The sequence below is a fragment of the Photinus pyralis genome, unplaced genomic scaffold (assembly GCF_008802855.1).
Source record: "Photinus pyralis isolate 1611_PpyrPB1 unplaced genomic scaffold, Ppyr1.3 Ppyr1.4_LG6, whole genome shotgun sequence".
NCBI classification, from domain to species: domain Eukaryota; kingdom Metazoa; phylum Arthropoda; class Insecta; order Coleoptera; family Lampyridae; genus Photinus; species Photinus pyralis.
This window is the reverse complement of record NW_022170663.1, coordinates 30,504,132-30,527,163: the sequence shown is the minus strand read 5'-3', so window position 1 is coordinate 30,527,163 and position 23,032 is coordinate 30,504,132. Positions and strand designations below refer to the sequence as shown.

Genomic DNA, 23,032 nt, shown 5'->3' with positions numbered 1-23,032 from the left:
TTATGGTGTGAAACTTGACTCATGAGAACAAAATTCTAACAGTATCTATTTGCGATTCAGATTAACAGTGAGACCTCTGGGGGCAGCACATTGTAATTAATATTGGTGGGATAAGACCGCCATTTTATTTATTTACAATGCCCAAAAGTAATCAATATTGTAGTTTTTATGGTTGTAAAAGTAGGTAAATACAATTGTAAAAATTTCATTTCCAGTCATTGTAATTACACCTTAAAGAGCAAGAGGGAAGTTTGAAACGACACGTTTTATCACTTTATTTTCCAGAATTTTGAATGGGATCAGGCCAATTATGCAACCAACAGTAAGGATAATTTAAGAAATCGTCGTCTAACGCACAATATTTACAAAGTGTACAAGTGTATGTTATGGAGAGGATATGGTATGGAAACGTTATGTATAGTGAGAATCAACCTTTATGCGGGCCTTAAGCGAAAGGAACGTCCACATTCAACGGTGAGAAACATGGATCAACGGCAAAAGAATGGCTGCGAGGTATTGGTGGTAGTGGCACACCGCATCGGTGGTCAGACGAGATCGAATTCGAAACGGCAAGAATGAATTTGCGCGAGCAGCAAACGCATGGTACAGGGCCAGAGAAGAAGCACTTCAAACTTGGAGGCAATATCGTAGCTGCGTTTGAGAAAACTGACATCGACGTCGATGATCAGTTGCACATCCTAAAGCTGGAAGGAGCCAAAACACCATGTACCTCCGCACTCTCAAGAAATGGAAAAATTACTCGAAAGAAGCGACTCAACAAAAAAAATCGAAAATAACACCGGCCACAAAGCAAGGATGGACTATAATGGAACGAAAAGGCCGAGTCCGTGTTACAATGGGGGTTTACAGTGTACTTGAATTCCATAGTGCTAATTTAATAAGCGTATACCTGAAACCATAAAGGAATTTTTTGGATAATAAAAGTTTATTTAAAAATAGTGGCTGATTAGAACAAAAATAATGAACATGTGCAGTTTTAAGGGTTTATTCAAAACGATATGATTGTGGCGGGCTCTGTGACGTAATAAGTCCGACCAATCAGCTGCTAGTACCATTCACAAACGTCAAATGCGACAAACGCCTGACCGTCGCACAAGGTTGTCGGTTCACTTCTACGTGATTGGTTGTAGGTTTGTGACGTATTTAGACTGAAGCGTTTCAAATTCGGACTTTAAACACGGCTTTTCAATAGGTAATTTATTTTGGATGTATTTTACTCGCAAATAAAAATTGAGGACACACGGGTCTTTTTATTTTGAATGTACTTTGTAGATCAGGAATAAAAATTAACCGGGATGCCCCTATTGTAACTGGTTTAGGCATATTAGTCACGTGATTGCGAAAACCCGGTAGGAACAAGAGCGCCGAGAAAAGAAAAAGATGTGAATAGGAAGCTCGTGTGTTCAAACCTTGAATATACATATTATTTCATTTTATAATTGATTTTATTTCTTTGATTTCACAAAATTTAGGAAGGTCCGTCAAATATTTTGTTTTAAGATTTGCTCTATTCATTAATCACCACAAATCACATGATTACGATACGATTTGGCAACGCTGCGAGATTGAGAGTAGTTATCTTCACGTGGTTTTTAAGTAGGTACAATTGACAGCTGTCACATTTTTAAAAATACCGCCGTCCAATTTAATTACGAAATCGGTTAGGTTATTGTTTAGTATGTCAACGAGGACATACTTCGAACATTTATTGTAATTGTTTGCGTTATTTATTTTCTTCATTTATGTATTGAATAGATCCTCAGAGGAATTCTGAGAATAGATCAAATTAGTAGAATACCAGGTGCACATGACCTACAAATAATTAAAGGTTGGTTCACAATGAATTGTGATGTCAGTGCGTGCCATGTGAAGTCAAGTTATCGTAAGTTTAAGAAAAATTTATCCTAAAGTTGCTATGGCCTCACATGGCTTATTTAAAAAAATCTTACCGAGTGCTCTTCATCATAAAGACTATGAGTTGCTGTTCATAGTCACACAAGTTGCGCGTTTTGGGAATGTGAACCGCGCACACCTCATAGATTGATGTGTTTTTTTAAAAATCGAACATAGGGGAAATTGCATGCAAACTCCTATGTTCGCATTTTAAAAAATCTCACTGTATATTTTGATAATCTTTAATATTTTAGGTATCTGCTTTTTCTTTACATTTATTTTTACATTATAGTTTTTAAACATAAGACCAAAGCTTAAAATAAGCTTATATTTCATAGTACAACTTCCACTGAGTTTAATTGGTTACGAATTACCAATGGAAGAATGAGAAAAGTTTGAATAAGTCCAAGATCTTAGACCATATAGTACATGGACTGCTAATTGTAACTAAAATATGGTCAAGGACATCGCCTGGGTATGTGAGTTTCAGGGTAAAGTAGTCTGTCCGAAGTTGTTCGATTGGACACGATTTGAGACTGTCAACCTATAAATTAACAAACGTCAATTAATTAATCGCCTAGATATGCGTATAGAAGATAATCAAGTTAAAGCTTCCCGTACTACGCGGTTACTATAAAAGCTACAGTTTACGCGATCCGAGTGGTGTTGAGACGACTTTAGTTTACTCTGAGATGAGAGGTTACTTGTCTGGTTGCCCTGGCATCTCAATCTGTATTCTTTAATACCACAATAGATTTTTACGACATTTACCTATTTATAATGTTATTGTTTGTAGGTATGGATGGAGATAATGACACACTACTCATTAAAATCGAACCAAAACAAGAAGAAGAAATCGATTCCTTTCTTCAGGAACATATTTCTATAAGCAATGAAGCTTTGGTGACAATAAAGTACGAAATTACCATTAATGCACTGTGTTCTAAATCTCTTTACAATGAAAAAATCCAGCAACACTCTGACTTTAAAGGTCACGTTTTAACTTCGTCTAAAGATAATTACTCACATTCCCAATACAAGACAAGTAATGAAACCTACTTAAAACAACACTTTGTAAAAATTTTAAATGTAGTAATTGTGATTATGAGACAAGTGTTAAAAAGAACTTAAAACTGCACCTTTTAACACATAGAGCTTCTAAGGATTTTAAATGTGCTGATTGTGACTATGGGACAAATTATAAATGCCACTTTAAACGACATCTTTTAAAACATAAAGTTTCCAAGGATTTTAAATGTGCCGATTGTGATTATGGAACAAGTGTTAAATACAATTTCAAACAACATCTTCTAAAACATAAAGTTTCTAAGGATTTAAAATGTGTTAATTGTAACTATGAAACAAATTGTAAATCCTACCTTAAACAACACCTTTTAGAACATAAAGGTTCAAAGGATTTTAAATGTGGTGATTGTGATTATGCGACAAATTTTAAAAGTAACTTCAAACGACATATTTTAAAACATAAAGCTTTTAAGGATTTTAAATGTTCCGATTGCGATTATGGGACCAATTTTAAACGCAGCTTCAAACAGCATATCGTAAAGCATAAAGTTTCTAAGGATTTTAAGTGTTCCGATTGTGGTTATGGGACGAATATTAAACGCAACTTCAAAATACATGTGTTAAAACAAAGTATCCAAGGATTTTAAATGTGCCCATTGTGATTATGGGACAAATAATAAACAAGTCTTGAAACAACATCTTTTAATACATAAAGTTTATAAAGATTTTAAATGTGGCGGTTGTGATTATGAGACGTGCAATAAATATAACTTTGACCAACACATTTTAACACATAAAGTTTCGAAGGATTTTATATGTGCTGATTGTGATTACGGGACAAATAATAAACACGTCTTCAAACGACATCTTTTAACACATAGATTCTAAAAATTTTAAATGTGCTGATAGTGATTATGGGACAAATAATAAAACCAATCTTGAACAGCAAATTTTAAAACAAAAGAGTATAAAATTTTTAAATGTGCTAATTGTCAGTATGTACTGTATCAACTTGAACCTGATCTTAAATGTGTTTTTACGTTTTTGTAAATCGTAAAATAACTTACACTTGCACATGTAAAACTTTGCTTTTGCGGTATCCCCTTGACGTTATGCAACTCGCATACCACGTCATTTTAAGTACAGGGTGAGTCAACGATTGCGCGGAGTAACTTAATGCCTTGAAGATAAGATTTTTCGTTAGAGTGCTTTTGTATTATGATTTGGTTGAATACTCCACATTTTAAACAAATTTGGAATTATACAGGGTGCGTCCACAAATTAGGGAGCCAAAATGGTACATTTTTTAAATTGAACCCTCTGTATTTGAATGGATTTTTGAATTCTACGTGTAATTGTACGTCTTTTTTATTATATGGTTAATATCCGAAAAGCTAGTAGTTTTAAAGATAATACGATTTTTAAGAAAAATTGGGCATTTGCAAGCGTCAGTATATATTGTCAAAATTATTACTTAAATTTTGATTGCAGGTTTTATATCTTATTCTGGATTAAGTAAAAGTCAAATAAATACATCTACCATAAACATTAAAAATATAGCTTACAGGGTGTTTTTTTTGGTAGGTCCAAAGTTGCAAAACTTCATAAGATCACACTTCGAAAGAACGTGATTTGACAATCCAAACGCGTTTGGATCACCGAAAGAAAAGAAATGGTGTTTAGTAGTAAACGTCAACATATACAGTTATATAACTTGTAATTTGTACCTTAACCTTACTTTCGCGCTGACAAAAATGGATATTGTTTTGTAAGAATTGTTTGAAGATGATATATGACATTACGCTGTAGTGTACCATTGAATAAAAACACTATAAGAAGCCTAACCCCGTGGAAATAAAGCGCGACAGAGTTTGAACTGAGAATATAATGGGAACACTGTCAATAGAGTCGATTCTTGAACTGAGAAGAATGAGAATTTGCTTTCCTCCTATTTACCGCAAAGAGAGTTCGGTGGTCACAACCAATGCGGGTGCAAGGGGATTTGTGAGATTTGTCGCGCTTTCTTCCATAAGCGTTAGGCTTCTTATAGTGTTTTTATTCAATGAGTGTACTTAACCCCCAGGTTCTACGCTAACTTCACACTACAAGAACACGGAAATAAAATAAACCCGGCAACGTTTAAAAATGGCCACCCGAATGACTATTCCCTCTAAAACTAAACAAGATCCCGCTTAAATTTGAAAAGTGGCACGTGATAAAACATCTAAGACAGGGCCCCCTTACGTTAGTTCAAAACAACACCTTGACCTGAAGCACAGTAGGGAAGGAACGTTAAATAAAACACTGAAATTGTGAAAAGTTTGTTTAATAATGATCGTAATTATTATGATTGTGAAAACCCGAAAATTTAGTTGATGTACATTGATATAAACAAAACAAACAAAGCCAAAAGGTGTCGTACTCTCGCAAAAGTCACTGCCAAGGATAAAAAGAGTACGACGTAAGAAAAACCTTGCAGTTTGATTAAAACAGTCCAAAAGTTAATTAACAAAATATTTTGTAAAAATTTAAGCACTAGTTAACAAAGATAGTAAATGCATATACACAATGTTGGTTACACTCAAGGTTAAAGCAAGTTTTTGGGGACAATGGGTCAGGTAGGAGCAGGTACCAAGATTCTGAGAAAGGGTGAAATACACAGGATGTGATTCATCTTTGGTGCAATAAAATCCTTTTGTTGAAAGCAAGATGAAAAATTACATGGCCTTGTAGGCAAATTTGACTAAACACAAAATATGTGGAAATTATTGAATCGCCACTCATTTAACGCACATAGATTCTAAACTGAAGAGCTTTGATTAGCATAATCTCGCTCCTGCAAGATGGGTAGTCCGCCCCTGGTTTCGGGGTTTCGAACCTACAGTTGGATGTCGAAGACAGTGCACGGAATTAGGTGCCCTAACACATAATTATATACTACAGTTTCTTTTTCCACCTCCCGAGACTGCTTCATTCACGGAGAAAATTGTTAGTAACATACAACAAGTCAGTACATACATTAAACGAATCGGTAATTTCCACATATCAAAATAAAATGAAAACTTACATGAATGTAACTTCAAGGACAAGACCAAGTAATCAACATCAATAAACATAAATTAAGCAAACATTACACCAAAAATGTAAACAATTACAAACAATAGCATAACGGTATCACACATATGATTGCATTGCGGTTAAACCAAGTAAATTTCAAAAACAAATATTGAAACACACAAAAAATATAAAATGCGGCAAACAAAACACAAATACGATATAAAGGAATGCAAAAATTACTACCTGCATTAAATAACACAAAATAACAACAAACATTTATGGAGCGAAACGTTCACGACCGCCATTCAAGACAAGATGCCAAACGTAACTCCCGTTCGTGCTTTCTAGGTGGCGCAGGCAACTTTTTCCCACCTAGAAATTGCATGGTTGCCAACTCTCAAAAATGTATGTATCGTCGTAAGCTGTATATACAGGGCGGAACCTCTCAACGCCAAATTTGTGATGGTGCCAATTATTACAAACTGTTGACTTCCACCAGAAGTCACCTTCAGGTAAACTCACCATCTCAACATACTCAACAGTTGTGTCGGCTGAACGTACCCATTGTGTTCCGGCGGCTACAGAGCCATAGAATAGAATATACAAAAGGTTATGCTGCAGTGCAGTACAAAGTCGTGTATTTATTTATATCAAATTCCTGTTGGTTTTGTATTAAAGTAATGGATCTTCAGGTTGATTTCATGGCCCTTATCCCTGACGAATTAAAGCTGCTAATTTTTAAGCATTTAGATAGCTTTAACATAATTACATTGGAGAATGTTTCCCACAAGCTTAAGCATCTCTCCTTTGATAAACAACTTTTGAGGTTCTACCTACCCGAAATGCAAAAAGTGTATTAGTTCATTTGTAGGAGTTTGTATTTCTGTAGAGACTATCGTCTCACAACCTGTCACTGGCTAAGGGCTGTCATGCCACGTCTGGAAATCATTACATCTCTGAACATAAATTGTGTGTATTGGATATCCAGGAGGAACCTTACCAGATGCCTGTCTTTACCCATGTTAACTTCACTGTATGCGCTCGACACTAAATTACAACTGTACGACATCTGCTCTAGCAACTTAACAAGTGTGAGCAGAAGACGAACATTTTCATACGTTTAATTACCATTGTTGCAGTTAAATGTACTTGCACTTACGGTCAAAGGTAGCGGTCCTTTTGACTGTCCGTCATGTAGTGTGTTAAACAATTTAAAGAGGCTGTGTGTCATTTTGGATCGATCCCAAATTCACTCGAGCTTTATAAGGACCTTGATGGAGAAGTGTATGAATGTAGAAGAGTTATGGGTATTTAAACCTCTTTGAATTGTCTATGACTTGGCTCAGTTTTTAGATTTATGCTCTGATTTGGGATGGTATCTTCCCTTTTCAAATATGTTACCCATGAAGGTACTAGTTACAACATACCAAATACCGCCAATTTTTCAACCTGCACTAGATATTGTATCGTTTCAGAGCAATTGTGGCATTGCAAGGATGCGATTTGGTACGTGTTCTCTCTAATTGGTTTCAATTTTTCATCTCACAATCTTATTATAGAAAACAGACATAAAGAGACTGCCGATATATACAATTATGATTTCTACGAAAAGATTAGCAATACAGTATGGCATACATACTTAGGGTATTTAAGGTGCAATTTCCCATTCGGAGTAGAGGATGCAAAAGTAAGTTTAATCAATTGTAGACTGAATAGGTAAGTGATGGAGATTTTTGTACACTATAGAAATTGGTTTACCAAGAAGTAACATTTGACAATATAAATTTTAAAGAATTATCCCTTCATCATGGACCATCTTTCTGCTGCTCTAGATTAAAAGCCAGCATACTATCTATTTTGAGGCTACCAAATACCAAGTTTCTTCAAAAGCTCAGTATTAATATTTGTATTTTTACCAGTAAGTATTATACGATAAACTGTTGGTGTGTTAAAAGAAAACTTTGTAGAAGATATTCTAACGGCAGACACAGGTGAACCTTTATCAGAAAAGGGACTTATAACGTTTGTATCACATTTCGATAGAATTGCTGAACATTCTCCTCTAATTGAAGAATTGGAGGTTTGGGAATGCATTAGTCAGTAGGTAACCATCCCTAAATTGTATACGTTTATATTTTTTTTGTGTAGTTCAACGATAATTATGACTTCTGCAATATGGTCCGCTATTGGAAAGTTATCTAACCTGAAAAAATTATTCATATTTGCTTTAATACCCATCGATGACCAGAAATGTTTGTTTGATGTGAATTATAATCATTCCTTTTCGTATGATTAATATTTTACTTTCAGATTTGCAAAAAATTAACATCTTTGAAACTTACATTTGCGGGAGGAATGCATGAGGATCTGAGCTTGATCTTGCCCAATTTAAAAATATTAAGAGATTTTCGGTAAAATAGAATGTAATAGGTACCGGTTACTAGTAAGTACTTTTGTTGCAGATTTGAACAAAAATATTTACCACTTGATAGAATATTGAAAAGTTTAGCGTCAAATTGTGCATGCACACTAGAGAGGGTTGTTCTACTGGGCGATGTTTGTGACACACTATCACCTAGTTCTTTTGAAGCATTTATTACGAATAATCCACAATTAAAGTTGCTATATGTTTGCATTAGCACCTTTTCTAAAGATGATTTGCGCCTTATTACAACATATTTGAATAGAGTTAAAATGGAACAGCAAATTTTTATTGTAACGAATTCGAATCATGCGCTGCATTTGGTTCCAGACAGTTATGTCATTGAGATGGTACAAATAAATAGTGCAATTAGTGTGATTGATATATTTAATGATTTTCATTAAATCGTGTATGTTTTTGTAATGTGTGTAATAAAAAATTGCATTATGTTCACACTTTGTTTTAACAAGGTTTGGCAGTGGAGGGGAGTGGAGCAGAGAATGAACTTAACATTTACGTGCACATAGCGGCCTCCCTTTTGGGCGCTTTGTACTGCCCCAATAAATAGAGTTAACTGTCCCCAGCGTCATTAAAGCTACCCCATACTTAAGGCAAACTTGAGACTTCCAGGCCAGGAAGTGGCTCAAATGTTCGGCCAGGATTTCCCAGACATGGCTCTCATTTGGACGAGTGCGAGACACTAGAAGAATGTGGTGAGTTGTCCTCTCGCCTATATTCTTAACATTAATCAGGCGTATTGGGTCAGTGGGACTCGTTGCGGTTAGAAAGATGGTCTTCAATCTACTTTACTGTGTCTATATCTTATGGTGTGCTTATGGTAACATAACGCTACGGTTAGGCAACACACCTCGCAACTGAATCGGAGTGTGGGGAAATCATATATACAGTGAGTTTTTTTTTAATGCGAACATACGCTTCTGTATGCAATGTAATTTCCCTATGTTCGATTTAAAAAAAAACGCATCAATCTATGTAGTGTGCGCGGTTCACATTCCCACCACCAAAACGCGCAACTTTCGTGACTACATATGAACAGCAACGGTTTCTATAGTCTTCATGAAGAAGAGCACTCGATAAGATTTTTTTTCAAGAATCCATGTGAGACCATAGCAACTTTAGGATACATTTTTCTAGCGTTTTCGATTGGCAAAACTCGTGCTGCACGAGTGCAATTTTTACGTTCTATTGGTAATTTTAGGGCAATTTTCTGTGTTCCATTGGCAAATGTGATGCAACAATTACGCACTCAGTGCAAATTTCGACGCACGAGGTCCGAGAGCTCGTGGAGCTGCTAGTTAACAAATTTTCAAAACAAACATGTGCGACAATTTGAATTTGTTTCTTCCGTTGGAGAGTTTTTTGTCGTCATCTAGCGATAGTGAAGATTATGAACTAGCCATAACTTCTATTTTACAAAAAGTTGCACTTACTCATTAAACTGAACGCCAAAAATTGGTCCTTTACAGGAATTTCAAATTTATATTCCTCATCGTTTATCATAAATATACTGAAATCGTTTCAGTCATTTTTTAGAATAGATATTTGTCGATTACCGAAATCTAAATGAGGGTTATGGACAAATGACAACAAATATTTATGTTCCATTGAGAGCAATTTTCACATGATTTTTTTCAATTTCTCGTGCAACACTCGTGCAGTACGAGTTTTGCCAATCGAAAACGCTATTATTAGTATGTACTACCACAGATCTAAGAGTGTTTAGATCTGTGGTACTACTTCTATAGACATAAAATTCACAGTTCTAATTTCCAAGCTGGCGACGAATTTTTTAATGAAGGGGGGTGGCCTTAGATCCATATATATAATATGCTTAGATCATATAAACATGGATGGAGCGATGCAATTACAGCATATATATAAGATATATATTATATATATGAATTACAGTCGCCAACATGTTCTGATTCAAGACTCTACATACTTTTGTGCTGTATCTCTCTTGTCGACGTACAATTTATATGTTGTTATTCCATGTACAGTTTCAGTGATAGTAACCAATCAGAAAATTCAAATCTTTAACCTCACAATGTTAATAAAGTTGCACTTACTCATTAAACTGAACGCCAAAAATTGCAATATTTATTATTTAGGGTAAAAAAGGTTCTCAATACATGAATAAATACATCTTTATAGGACAACTTAGTGGTACAGAACAGTATTAAAAGTTTAGTTTCATATATAACCATGTAAAGTCGAGCAAGGTTAAACAACAAAAACAGCTGTTTGCGAATATACGATGTCAAACGGACAAACGTCCTTACAATCCATTACAATCGCCAAAGCTTGCGCACATTTACAATCAACCCGGCAAAGGATAAATACATTACAACTTACTAATAGTAAAAGATGATAGGCATAAAAATGCACGTTGGAATGTTGGCGACGGTTGTCTTTTAGTAGAGCTTATGAGATAGCTCTATCCATGTTTATATGATCTAAGGGGTGGCAATCATTTTGACTGTATTTTTATCCACAGTTCACCTCCCGAGTTTCAAGTTACCACTTTAACGCAGCTGAGCGATGGCCATAGAACAACAAACTTAGAATAGAAGCAGCTTTTGCGTGAATGGCGCCAAATTTAAATTTTAAAATCAACTATGTAAGCTAAGTCGCCATTATACTGAATTTCTCCGGATCTGTAACAATAACATTGGATTTGACTCGCTGAAACCTGAAACCTAAAACGTAATATCACAGATTTAAACACTTTAAATCTGTGGTAATATTTACATCCGATTTGAGCTTTTCTCAGGCGTCTTATAGCAACAAAAATGGATATCGCGTATCATACAAGTGTGGTGATGTGGTCTTTTGTTTTTCAAATTGTACAGGGTGGCGCAAAAAGAACGCGTGGAGTTCAGTAACCTAGATTACCTAATAAAGTTATAGTGTACTTAATCCCCTAACTTCACACTACAAGAACACGGAAATAAAGTCAACCCGGCAACGTTTAAAAATGGCCCCCGAATGACTATTCCCTCCAAAACTAAAGATCCCGTTTAAATTTGAAAAGTGGCACGTAATCAAACATCTAAGGCAGGACCCCTTTACGTTAGTTGTAGACAACACTTTGACCTGAAGCACAGTAGGGAAGGAACGTAAAATAAAACACTGAAATTATGAAAAGTTTGTTTAATAATGATCGCTATCATTAAGATTGTGAAAGCTCGGAAATTTAAGTCGAAATAAATTACATTGCAAAAAAACATTGAAAATGGTAGTTGACCGAATAAAAATAGAAATAGGCTGGAAAAAAGATGAACTTACCAATAAAAAAACCAGCCGTCAAATTAATATCAAATTGTGTTGTAAAATTAATTGTTTGTAATGATGTGAATGCGTAACATAAAATTATAACATCACAAAAAGTAGCATGTAAACTTCAAGAGGTAACATATAGGTTAAAAACAAGTTTTGGGAATTGGGTCAGGTAAGCAGGTACCAAGATTCTAAGAAAGGGTGAAATACACAGGATGTGACTCATCTTTGGTGCAATAAAGACCTTTTGTTAAAAGCAAGATGGACAATTTCACGGCCTTGTAGGCAAACTTCAATAAAAACAAGATATGTGGAAATTATTGAAACGCCACTCATTTATCGCACATAGATTCTAAACTGAAGAGCTTTGATTAGCGTAATCCCGCCCCTGTAAGATAGGTAACCCGCCCCTGGTTTCGGGGGGTTTTTTTTTTGCAAATTTATTAACAATTTGTTCGGAATCGACGGAAGCATCTCTTTCTATATATCAAAGAAAAATATTAGAGAAACGATCTTGAGCCATTGCTGTTCTTATAACCAGCTCATAAATTTCGCATAGCCGAAAATCCTTTCACAGGTTGCTGAAGAAACTGGCAATATAATTGCAGCTTGAGAGATGACTCACTAGTTCACCGACCGACCGACGCCAACGCCTAAAATCTTCCGCTCGGGTAGCAAGCGAGTTAATAAAATACAGGTTTTCAGGGCAAATATAAGTAAGCCGCATAGGAATTATGATTTGTTGCATGGCTTGGGGGGGGGGGCTGATTTCGGTTGGGGGGGGGGGTTAGTTGCGCCTATGATGGAGGGGCATCGCGCGTTCACGGGTTTTTCTCATTTTTCATTTTGTTTGTTGTGTCTTGAAGGTCTATTTACAGGTAGTAATCATTTTATTCTTTCTTGTACTAAAGAATAAAACTATGAACCATTGAATGTCATGTCATAATTTGTTATTATTTACATTTTGCATAAAATACCGATATCTAAGCGTAGCGTCTTATTCTCATATGTCTATGGGCGTATTAAAGTTTTTGTTTACGTATCGTTATCCGAATCATGTTTGTTATCGTTATACTGACAGGCGATTATGCCATTATTTTGTTTCATTATGAAATTTTGATGTACCTACACCTATTCATGTGCAAGTGGATTATCAGTATGAGGTCACCTTGAAAAAGGAATCGCATGCAGTTCGATTTGTCGCAGTATGCAGCTCTTGGCATCTTAGTAACACTCGAAATAACTAAATAACACTTCCTTTATTTAAAATATGCTATTGGGTATTTTCCGAGGTATTTTCACATTCTTCTCACTTTTCGTGTTAAATTCATTATGTTAACTGAAGCTGGAGTAGAGCCACGCCATTTTGTTGTGTTTTCTATGTACATGCAATTTATCATTTTTAGATGTTTTGTCTAAATTGAACCGTAGATGTGTTTCATACTCAAGTGATTTATTTTGTTTACAATCTACTGTAATTATGATGCCATTTATTATATCTCGCTTGATTAATTTGTTTAGCCACATTTGACTTGATTACTTGATTTTCGTTTTTTGCTTGCTGGTTCTTTTTCCCTGGCTTTTCGGTTTTGAATTTGCTCCGCGGAACCAAGCCTCGTACGTAATAAATTTCGTTTTCTTATTCCCTAAAATTCTGTTTTATTTAATTCCGCCCCAGGCTGTGTCTTACGTCCTAGCACATAAATCAATCGATTACACAACGCACGAGTTCATTCGTACCACAGAGTTGTATAGGTATATAGTACATAGAGAAGCAGGAGGACCTTCGCGTGGAAAAATAACTCCAACTACAGTGGCCATATACCTATATAGTTTCAACGGCCGGGCCGTTGTGAAACATGCGCGGTGCTTTCGCAGCTACCTTGTTGATTCGTCACTATCTCCATTTGGTTAGTGCGCACACTCGCATACGGCCTGCGCAAGATTCAATTGGGGTCAATTATCCACAACACTGTTTCTCTATTTACTATATACAATTCTGTGATTCGTACTCTCCTTTATTGGGCCAAGATTTTCAGTGTCGGATTGGGGAACTTCTAGTGTACCTATAATACAGTCTGATTTTTCGCTGTATCTGTTGCATTCATTCTTGTGCTGACTGGAGCTCTTGCGTCTTCGCATATATGAGAAGTGGGGTCCTCTAATAATCATTTCCTCTATTTATGTTTTGCTTAGGCGATAATGGACTTTAACATGAATATAGGTACTTACTATTGGTATTCTCAACTGTACTTTTCGTGTTAAATTAATTCAAGTCGATGCTGGAGTAAAGCTATGCTTTTGACGTTACCTTTTTTGTACATGCAATTTACGTTAGATGCAAATAGCTATTGCCAACTGTAAGTAGAGGGCAAGTCAAAATTGCAGTGCTGGTTTGGGGGGCTCCTAAGACCATTATAATCTATATTTTGCTGCTATGGCACGCATATTAATTCAGTGTAAACATTTTTTTTGGTTTTTGAGAAAGACTGGTCGAGCCGCAGATAGTTCGTCCTTGATTACAATCAGAAGGACGTGCAAGATCGATTTAATCTGAAAATATTCAAATTAAATGAAATTTGCAGGTGCTCTTATTAAATTTTATAATCTTGTAAAATTTTTGTATAAAGCTGTAAGTACAGAAAACAATCGATAAAACTCGTTGCTTGTGTTTTTCGGGAATGTGTGTTTTACGAAATGTGGATTGAAGAAAGAAAGATTCGTGATTTCGCGTTTCAGGTCAAAATTTATAATAGAGTGTGAAGTTAATTAACCGAAAAATGTAATCAACAGTGAAGATTGACCAAGATTGTTGTGTATACAAAAAACACGTCCGGAGGACAGGCACCAGCAAGTGTTAAGACAGCGAGATGGGTGGCATTTTTCTGTTTTCGTCTGTGTTTGATGATTAAGTTTGTTTCAGGGCTGTAGGAAATTTTAAAAAAATGTTGTCACGTGTGTTTATGAACCCAGTAAATTTGGTGTTTCACCTTAGTTTGGGCAAGCCAAGTGATAATTTCTAAAATAAAAATTTTGTTAAAGTGATTGTTAAAATAAGTAATTCAATTCTGTACTATACCTAGTTATTGGGGGATTTTGAAGTCATTTTGAGTGATGAATAACGGGGTGACAGTTTAATTTATTTTAATAGGTAGTAGCCTTGAAATTCCTTTTGGTGGTTCATACCGGGCATCCAGGTGAGTTACACAGCAATTTTATTTAATTACCTGACATGTTCCTTCACTCAACAGTAAGGGTGATAATTTCTAAAAGACAAAATTCCAATTTTATTGATAAATTTAGTACAAACATTTTAAATATAAATAAATGGTAATATTTAATAGTCGAAAATTATACCAAATGACATGCATTCCTTCACCAAAAAGTAATTTGGTAACGATTAAAAATTTATTTGTCAGACTTTACACTTATATTATTTGTACTTACATCTAAGTTGTACTATTATAATCTAATTACGTCTTTTTCTGATCAGCCAATTTCTGCAGCCTACCCATAATCAAATTTATGTCCTGATATTTCATGATCCTTACGTATGTACTACCCCGTACAGTTTCTACAGTCATCCACTCTTTCTCCTCTTTAGCAATCGCCTGTATGCTGGCCTCGACGTCTGATTTTGTTATAATACTAGAAGCGGAGCTCCACAATTTTTCCGTAAGCGCTTCGATTGGCATCACATTTTTCTTATCAGTTACGAATATGTTACGTATCAGTCTTGCTATTTCGGGAAGGCGCGTGTATAACTGAATTTCTTTCTCCTTGTCGACAGATCTGGTCATTAATTGTAGCGCCTTCGCCGCCTGCCGCTGGCGTACTTTCTCCAATAGTGCTTTCGGAATACCCTTCAAGACGGATTCCTCACGTACTTCGGGCTGAATGGTCGGCGAACCTTGATAATTTTCCAAGGCGCGTTCCAAACGCGTCTTACAGTTAAAAAGAGCACGCGCCTTCTCCAGCACTTGACTACCGGTGGTGAGCTCCTCGTCGCGAGGCGGCTGAGGTAGAGGTGACCTTTCAATGTCGGGCACTTTTTCGATATCAAAAAGCGGATGCCAACGCTTGATGTTGTCCCGTTCCACTTTCATTGGGGGGTCCAAAGTCATGAGAAATTCGTCGTGATAGTCTTTGACCTTTTCCATTAAAATGGAAAACAGCTTTCTTCGCCTTTCTAAGAGAGCCGACGGTTTCATTGTAGGTTCATCCAACTTCGGCAACAATATCAATTCCCATGCCTCTTTTCGTGTGCCTGTACCAAATTCGCGCAATTTCTCTTGATGAAATGTAAACGCTTCGGGATACAAATGCTTTATTTGCTCCAAGTGATGCTCATTTAGATTCTGCTTCAGCATCACTTCAACACTCGGTTTAAGTTTCTTAAAGGTGATTGACTCTTTGCGATTATACATAATCTGGCATATTGTATCGATGCTACGAAATATTTCCGCAATTTTGCGATATTTGTAGGGTAAAGTAAGAGAGCTGGTGGCGGAAGAGATTGTCTTAGATGGGCTTGACGGCTCTAACACGGCTTTCGTTGGGCTTTGGGCATTGAATAAGTTTCTACACACGGATGAAGTGTCTTTTTTGGGACTAAGATAACTCTTAAGAGGTGACTGCGGCTTGGACGGGCTTACATTCACTTCCAGTTCGATAGACTTGAAGTTCTTCAATGCAACGGTCTTTTCTTCCGCCGCCGCTAATTTCTTTTCGCATTCTTTAAAGCGAGATATTGACGCTTTCAGTTCTGCCAAACGTGAGCTTCGACTCAATTTTTGCTTCAGTTCCGAAAGTGTGGGTTCGTTACCTGGATAAAGAAATGTTAAAATTAGTCAATAAGACTTTGAAACATATTGAGAAAGAAAAGCAGGTTATGGGTTCTAGTTTACTCAAGTTTCTACTTTTGTTGTCGTCTTTATCATTTTACTTCAAAAATTCAACAGGATGGTGCACCCGCGCACAACGCCCTAATCTATCCGACAAATTTTCTAGAAAATGACACATTTGTCCGATAAGTTTTCTCGCACAATTAGGTCGTTGTGCGTGGGTGCACCATCCTCTTGAAACTTGAACTTGTTTCTTTGTGTCTGTGTCGTACATCGTTGTATTTGCAATAAAAAATGCTATTCAATACAGTACTTTTTTACGGGCCATATAAAAAATAATAATAATCGGAAGTAATAGAAATTTTCTGGTTTTCTTTAAAAATGGAAATAACTCTTTTCTCTAATTTGATCATCGTCGGATCTTCAATGGTTTCCAAGATACTCATGATAGGACATCCTTATCTTGAACACAGTGTATACAGCGTAACAATAGATATCCCAAATATACACGTAGATGCATTGGAAAACAGAGAATATCAATCAGTGAATTAAGAATAGTAACTTGAAATTCTTATGCAATTTTTGTCTTGCGCCTTGCCAATCAAAATCTGTTGTAAATATACTAAAATACAGTCCAAATCGATGGGAAATTCCTTTTTACCCATAGGAATATAGGGGAACGGTTTTTACATTGTCGCTTCCTTTTTTTAAAAATATTCAAAAAAGATAAGAAGTTATTTTATACATACTCAAATTTTACATTGGATTACGTTTTTAGTTTTCTTATATTATTGCACGAGAAAATTTTTTTGACCGTGGAAAAATATTTTGCCAGTTGGCCCATGGTGGGTATTTCGGTAGTTGGCTCGCCATCTTGGATACCATTGTGCACTCACTATCTTAGATGCTATTTTGGACCCGCCACTATTAGATTCACAATTGGGATTTGTTAAAATCTTTTTACGTTGATATCGCACTCTGCTATTTCGCGTACCGATCGATACATGCGTCAAGTCACTTCCGTCGTACCATAATTCTGTACACTGGGTTTCCGTTGTCACCTGCCCGTCAATATCGAGGGTACGAAGTTTGGCGGAAAATCTAGTAGTCAGTTTTAAAGATATTGAAACATCTAAGACATTGAAAAATTATTAAAAGAATACCCGCTACATAAATTACGCAATGTTTTTAGAATCTCATGGGTTATCAAAAAAAGGTGGAACCGGAAGATTTAGGTTTTGGTTTGGAGCGTTCGTGTTCGCTTTCCAATTTTAGTCCGATCGGCGTTTCGCCAAGATTCTACAAACGAATGTACGCGTGTACTGATGGCTGCGAGGGTTTGCACTTCACGATGCCTTTGTTGTGGTAGGAAAGTTACGGCATTATATACTGATCGAACAATGAAAACCATACGTTTGTAGATCGGTATCAGGTGTTTCGTGACCAGCATTCTTTTGTGGCAAGACTAATACCATTATCTGTTCACCATACATGGTATTAATCACGTTCATTTCTAACAACTTATACTTTAAATGGCGCGCAACCTTTGGACTTGGACGGCTAGGAATGAACTTTGAATGGCGACCACCTTTTGGACTTTAATCGATGGTTATAGTTTTAGTATCGCCATTGATCTGAGCTTGAAGTTGTAAGTGTGCACTAAAATAGCCTTAACCGATTTTAGTACAGTAGCTTTGTTGCAATCATGGTGAGTTAAAACCAAAACACGGAGTGATATACTATATGCGTGATTCTCTTATTTAAAAAATTTCTCCAACAATCACCGACGACGCGGGTGCAAAGTAGGATCCAAGATGGCGAGTTCAAAATGGTCGGCCAACTATCGCAATACCCAATATTTTCCCACACTCCCCAGAATTTTCCCAGGCTCACGTGACCCCGTACCTACTCACGGCTTTCTCAAACCGAACTCAAGAGTGTTTTGTAAAAACGAAAATGCAAAAACATTTTTTAACAAAGCACAACTCGAAAATTGGGCAATACAGGAAAATTTAAGGCAAAATGGTAGTCACATGTAAAAGTTGCATGATCGTTTTTCGAAACAGTATATCGGGAAATAACCCACTCCCCCCCTTAAGACAACAAAATTTGAAGGTCGTCTGGCACATCTTTAAGATATAGGCTAAGTATTGCATTCCAGGACCCTAGGATAATTCGCACAAAAGTAGTTCAAAACCGTAGAAGTGGGTCCGGACGGACGGACACAACCAAAACCATTAGAACTTTTAAGCGCATTTTACAACTCATGTTTGAAACGCGCTATTATGGCCACTTTCTCCGTCGGTTCGAGACCTTAACTACAGTTTTCAAGATATTTTGTTCGTTCTTTTTTCATTTGGTAGCTTATAGCTCTGGCATCTGAACTAAGAAACATCTTGACAAGTAATGTGCGCATGCGCAGGTTGCGCAATGCTTTTTTTCTTATGTATGGAGATATTTTTTTGAAATTTTAACAGATGCGTATAGTAAAGACAAGCATATCGCATATTGTGAAAATCAGATATGCACATGTCAACTTTCTTATTTATGGAGATATTGTTTTAAAATTGTAACCACGATTTCTAAACCTGCTTTATCATGGTCCTTCATTTTCCAGAATTAAATTAGATTATAGGTACTTACTTACTTGTATTTAAAGGTAATATTCTGAAATTTTTTTAGATACTTTATACCAAAAAATATACGTGGTTTTGGGTAGGGGAAGGAGGGTTACCCTTAAACTTCACGTATGACCAGGGGGAGAGGGAGGTTTAAAAAGTTGTTATAGGGATTAATCTGTCATCGGTATGATAACTGTACAGGGTGTCGCAATTAAGCATGTCAAAAAAAGTGAGTGGTAAATGAGAGTAAAAATAAGCATTTTTTTTTTCAAATAAATCGAATGTAATATATTTTGTGTTTCTCAGGAACCATAGTGGAAGGATATAGAATTCACTGCTTTACCTAGGTTTCTCGATATGGTTTTTTTGCTTTCTTTTGTGTAAAAATATTTCCAAAATTCCTAACTCAAAATGGTGCAGCCCTCGGCGAAATTTGAAAATTGGAAAAAATTCCAGGTGCACATTACACCTCAAAAATGGTCGTAAGTTCATGAAATTTTGTGGGTAAACTATTTATGCACTTGTTCCCTTTCAGAAAGCTCAAAACTCAAAAACTGTGCTATGTGGGAGAAAGCCCTGGAGAAAGCTAAAAACGCAATCTAATGCATAACTCGAGTACACCTAAATATTTTCAAAAATAGGTGAGATATCTTGCTAAAACGAATTATGGCATTTTTTGAAAGCCGCGTTACTATTTCAGGTACATAGGTCAAAACGGCAAAGCGTAATCAAAGTCTCTTGGAAAACCAGTTTCCAATATTCCTACGGATAAAGTCCTAGTGGATTTTGTATTTTGTTCGCAATCATAAGAAAAATGCAAAGTACTTAAGATCTTCCTCCTGTTTTACCGTGTTCGCAAGTTTTTTACACTAGCAATGTATCCTAAAAAGGGCAAAGATAGGTTTTTTTTTTATATTAACACAAGTTTTGAATAATTGATTTGATATTCTGGGAGAGTGACAAAATAAGTTGAATAATAATCACTGATAGTCCCAGTTATCCAAACCACGTATGGGTATATCTGTGAAGGCAGAATGTCCAAGGATATCCATCAAAATCTGAGGATAACCCTCTGGATTTCTGAGGATGTGAGAAAAAATGTAACAATTATTTGAAAAACTTGCACAGGTAAAAGCAGTTGAATGACAAAGATTTAACAAATAGTTACAAAGCCATAACAACATTTGCAATACATTACTGAACAGCTCCTTTTATGCTCCATTTAATGACGTACAAGTCCAAAATGGTGGCCATAAGAATTGTAAATGGACAGGATTGCTAAAAAAACTAGAAGGCCTACAAAAGATTCGTTCACGCCATGTGATTGGCGTAGTACAAAACTACCAAATTTTACTAAATTTGTTTATAAGATGGCGACGATATCTCAATTTTTACAAAAATATAATGTTTAGTTCCTGCTTTTATTTTAAAATCTCCATAAATAGGTATTTTTAATTTCGATACAGCACAATACCGCAACAATTTAACCAAAATTGTATCACTTATACCGTTTTAGAAATCCCATGGTGTTGCTTTTATCTGGTACACCCTGTATATCAAGGTATCAACTGTGTTGTTTAATTCCAAGGGTGCAGCTGCACCTGAGGGATTAGGACAGACTCTAGTCCTATGGTATATTCTGTGTACTCCTGTAACCGACTAACACAATTTCAATATTAAAAGTCCAAATTTAAATGGTAAAAATGTTGTTTGATTCTCGGTTTGATAGTAGAATCAAGATACCTTGTAATGTTACGATTGTTAGGTACAGCAATAAATGTCAGTATAATAATTTTTAAATTCTGTACAGAATGACTGTGCAGATGTAATTGTTTAAAAATCGGCGAAGAAGAAGGTATGAGATAATTACGCTGCCTTCCAAATCCAAAAAGATATATGGAAAATGGTAGGAAAAGTGATACTTTAGTCCCGTAAATGGAAGGCAAACGGATTTGGATTAGATACATACCTGTAAGCTTTAGTTTATCTAAAGCATTTGTACTTTTAGTGGGAGTCTTCGGTAGCTCAAATGTAGATATTGTTTCCTTCGGACTATCAAGTTCCCGTACTTCAGGATTGGGAACGGTTACGGAATTCTTTCCCATATTACAGACAAATGTTTCGATATGTCCCGTATTAACGATCGGTTTAGATTTTTTTGCTTTCGGTGTTGCCGATCGTTTCGTTGACTTAACTTCACGAGTGCTTCTTGTAGATTTAACAATTGTCTGTGATTCGACTAATCTCACCATCCTATCGGTACCATCGCTCTGAGGTAGACAGATCGATTCCTTCGAGTCTAACATTAATACTTTTCTGGCTACGTTAATTTTCGAATCCTGATGTGCAGGACGTTTTCTGTTGTTGAAGTAATTCAAAACGGATGGCTGCGCCATTTTTGTCACTTATTTTAGGAGAAATTTTGTACGGAATTTAAATAACCAAGCACATTAACTTGACAGCCAAAACACAATCGTAACGGTTTCCCTCCAGATTTGTCCTACAAAGTTAACGACTTTTTAGTTCCTTTTTCAAATTCCCCATTGGCCATTTAACTCAGTGGCGTATCACTTAGGTTTTCAACAGCCAACTGACATTTTTATGATATACAAAGCGACTCGGAAAAATGTATGAATATTCACGTAAGTCACAACTTCCGCTCGCAAATCTCTGTGATGCATTGTAACATTCTTAAATCCATTGTACCTATAACATAAGAGCACTTGGGGCGCAAGAGTTTGAAATAAAAAAAATAGTTTGTATTCTAATACAAAACGATGATGTATCAGCCATAGAGTAAACGTTATTTACTCTATGGTATCAGTTATTCGCCATTTCGACTAAAGGCCGTATTAGACGATGCAATTTTTATTGCAATCCTTGCAGCAACTATTGCTGCTATTATTGCAGCATTTATGGCAAAAAGATGCAATGATTACACTATGCAATTTATTTGGCAATTTTTTTATACCCAATTCTAATCATGTATTGGTGCCAATGAAAGTGGAATTGGCATCACTGGGAAATGCTTGAAAGCAACTTCACGTCTGTTGTAGACCAGGAAACGTGTGTTTTGTGACGTTTGTTGAAGGCCGTGCAATTTATTATTTATATTTGAACGCACTTATTCACACTCAGGCTCGTTAAATTCATTGAGTAGGTTTAGGTTTCCCTTTGTGAAATCGTTATTGGCAAGCCACTGCCTGGTCCAAAAACGTCGTCGTCTTCTTTGTTTATTTTTTTTTAAAAGAGCAACAGCAGACGCAATAACTAAAGATGCGGCAGCAATATCCATTTTTGAATTCCTCGTAAATAGGTTATTTCAGTTTTAACTTTAAATAACAAACCTGTATATAGCATAAGGAGGTAATGTTCTCCAGTGCATACCACTTTATTTTTTTTATAAATTAAATGTTACTAAAATAGTTACTAAATTGCAAGAAAAATTGCAAGAAAAATAGCACAAGTTCTATAACCAGAAAATTGCAGAATGTCTTGCTGCAATATTTGGCGCAAGAAATTGCACGTGCAATTTTAACATACACGGAGCAATTTTTCGTGCAATTTCTTGCGGCAATGAATTGCTGCAAAAATTGCAATAAAAATTGCATCGTCTAATACGGCCTTAACTGTAAATCACGTGACCACAATCGCAAAAGGGCCGTCGTTCTAAGTAACTTGTGCAAAGCGCCTTTTTCGCTCACATTGATTTCACACGAATAGATTACGCTTACCTACTGTTCAACAAAAACGAAAGACCTGTCTTATACTTACCCATGGTTTTCGACAACTCGACTAACTGTTGCACAAATACTTTCCGCGAGTATACTTTCCCCGGAAATTCGGAC

At 36.0% G+C, this 23,032-nt stretch overlaps 2 protein-coding genes and 1 long non-coding RNA gene across 7 annotated transcripts; 2 read left to right on the top strand and 1 right to left on the bottom strand.

Annotated features, from left to right (window-relative positions):
- Positions 1-2,063: 2,063 nt before the first annotated feature.
- LOC116174263 lies at positions 2,064-2,846 on the top strand. Its single transcript, XR_004146073.1, has 2 exons — positions 2,064-2,389; positions 2,711-2,846. It is a non-coding gene; the product is annotated as an uncharacterized LOC116174263 (long non-coding RNA).
- Positions 2,847-6,548: 3,702 nt separating this feature from the next.
- LOC116175125 lies at positions 6,549-8,872 on the top strand. 4 transcript variants are annotated; one of them, XM_031493231.1, is made up of 11 exons: positions 6,549-6,634; positions 6,690-6,823; positions 6,869-7,088; positions 7,137-7,304; positions 7,344-7,503; positions 7,557-7,684; positions 7,744-7,915; positions 7,965-8,097; positions 8,146-8,260; positions 8,308-8,408; positions 8,460-8,872. In XM_031493231.1, the coding sequence occupies exons 2-11, from the start codon at positions 6,699-6,701 to the stop codon at positions 8,821-8,823; spliced, it is 1,686 nt and encodes a 561-aa protein (XP_031349091.1). In that variant the 5' UTR covers positions 6,549-6,634; positions 6,690-6,698; the 3' UTR covers positions 8,824-8,872. The 4 variants fall into 4 exon arrangements, 3 of the variants coding, with proteins under 3 accessions (XP_031349091.1, XP_031349092.1, XP_031349090.1); XM_031493232.1 differs by having other exon boundaries at positions 6,566-6,606; XR_004146245.1 differs by having other exon boundaries at positions 6,616-6,823; positions 7,965-8,093.
- Positions 8,873-14,387: 5,515 nt separating this feature from the next.
- On the bottom strand, positions 14,388-21,671 carry LOC116174940 (DNA replication factor Cdt1). 2 transcript variants are annotated; one of them, XR_004146200.1, is made up of 4 exons: positions 21,154-21,671; positions 15,167-16,544; positions 14,799-14,985; positions 14,388-14,738 (listed from the first exon to the last, which is right to left on the bottom strand). XR_004146200.1 is itself a non-coding variant. In XM_031492981.1 (2 exons), exons 1-2 carry the CDS (start codon positions 21,578-21,580, stop codon positions 15,193-15,195), a joined length of 1,779 nt encoding a protein of 592 aa, XP_031348841.1. In that variant the 5' UTR covers positions 21,581-21,671; the 3' UTR covers positions 14,994-15,192. The 2 variants fall into 2 exon arrangements, 1 of the variants encoding a protein (XP_031348841.1); XM_031492981.1 differs by lacking the exons at positions 14,388-14,738; positions 14,799-14,985 and having other exon boundaries at positions 14,994-16,544.
- Between the last annotated feature and the right edge of the window lie 1,361 nt (positions 21,672-23,032).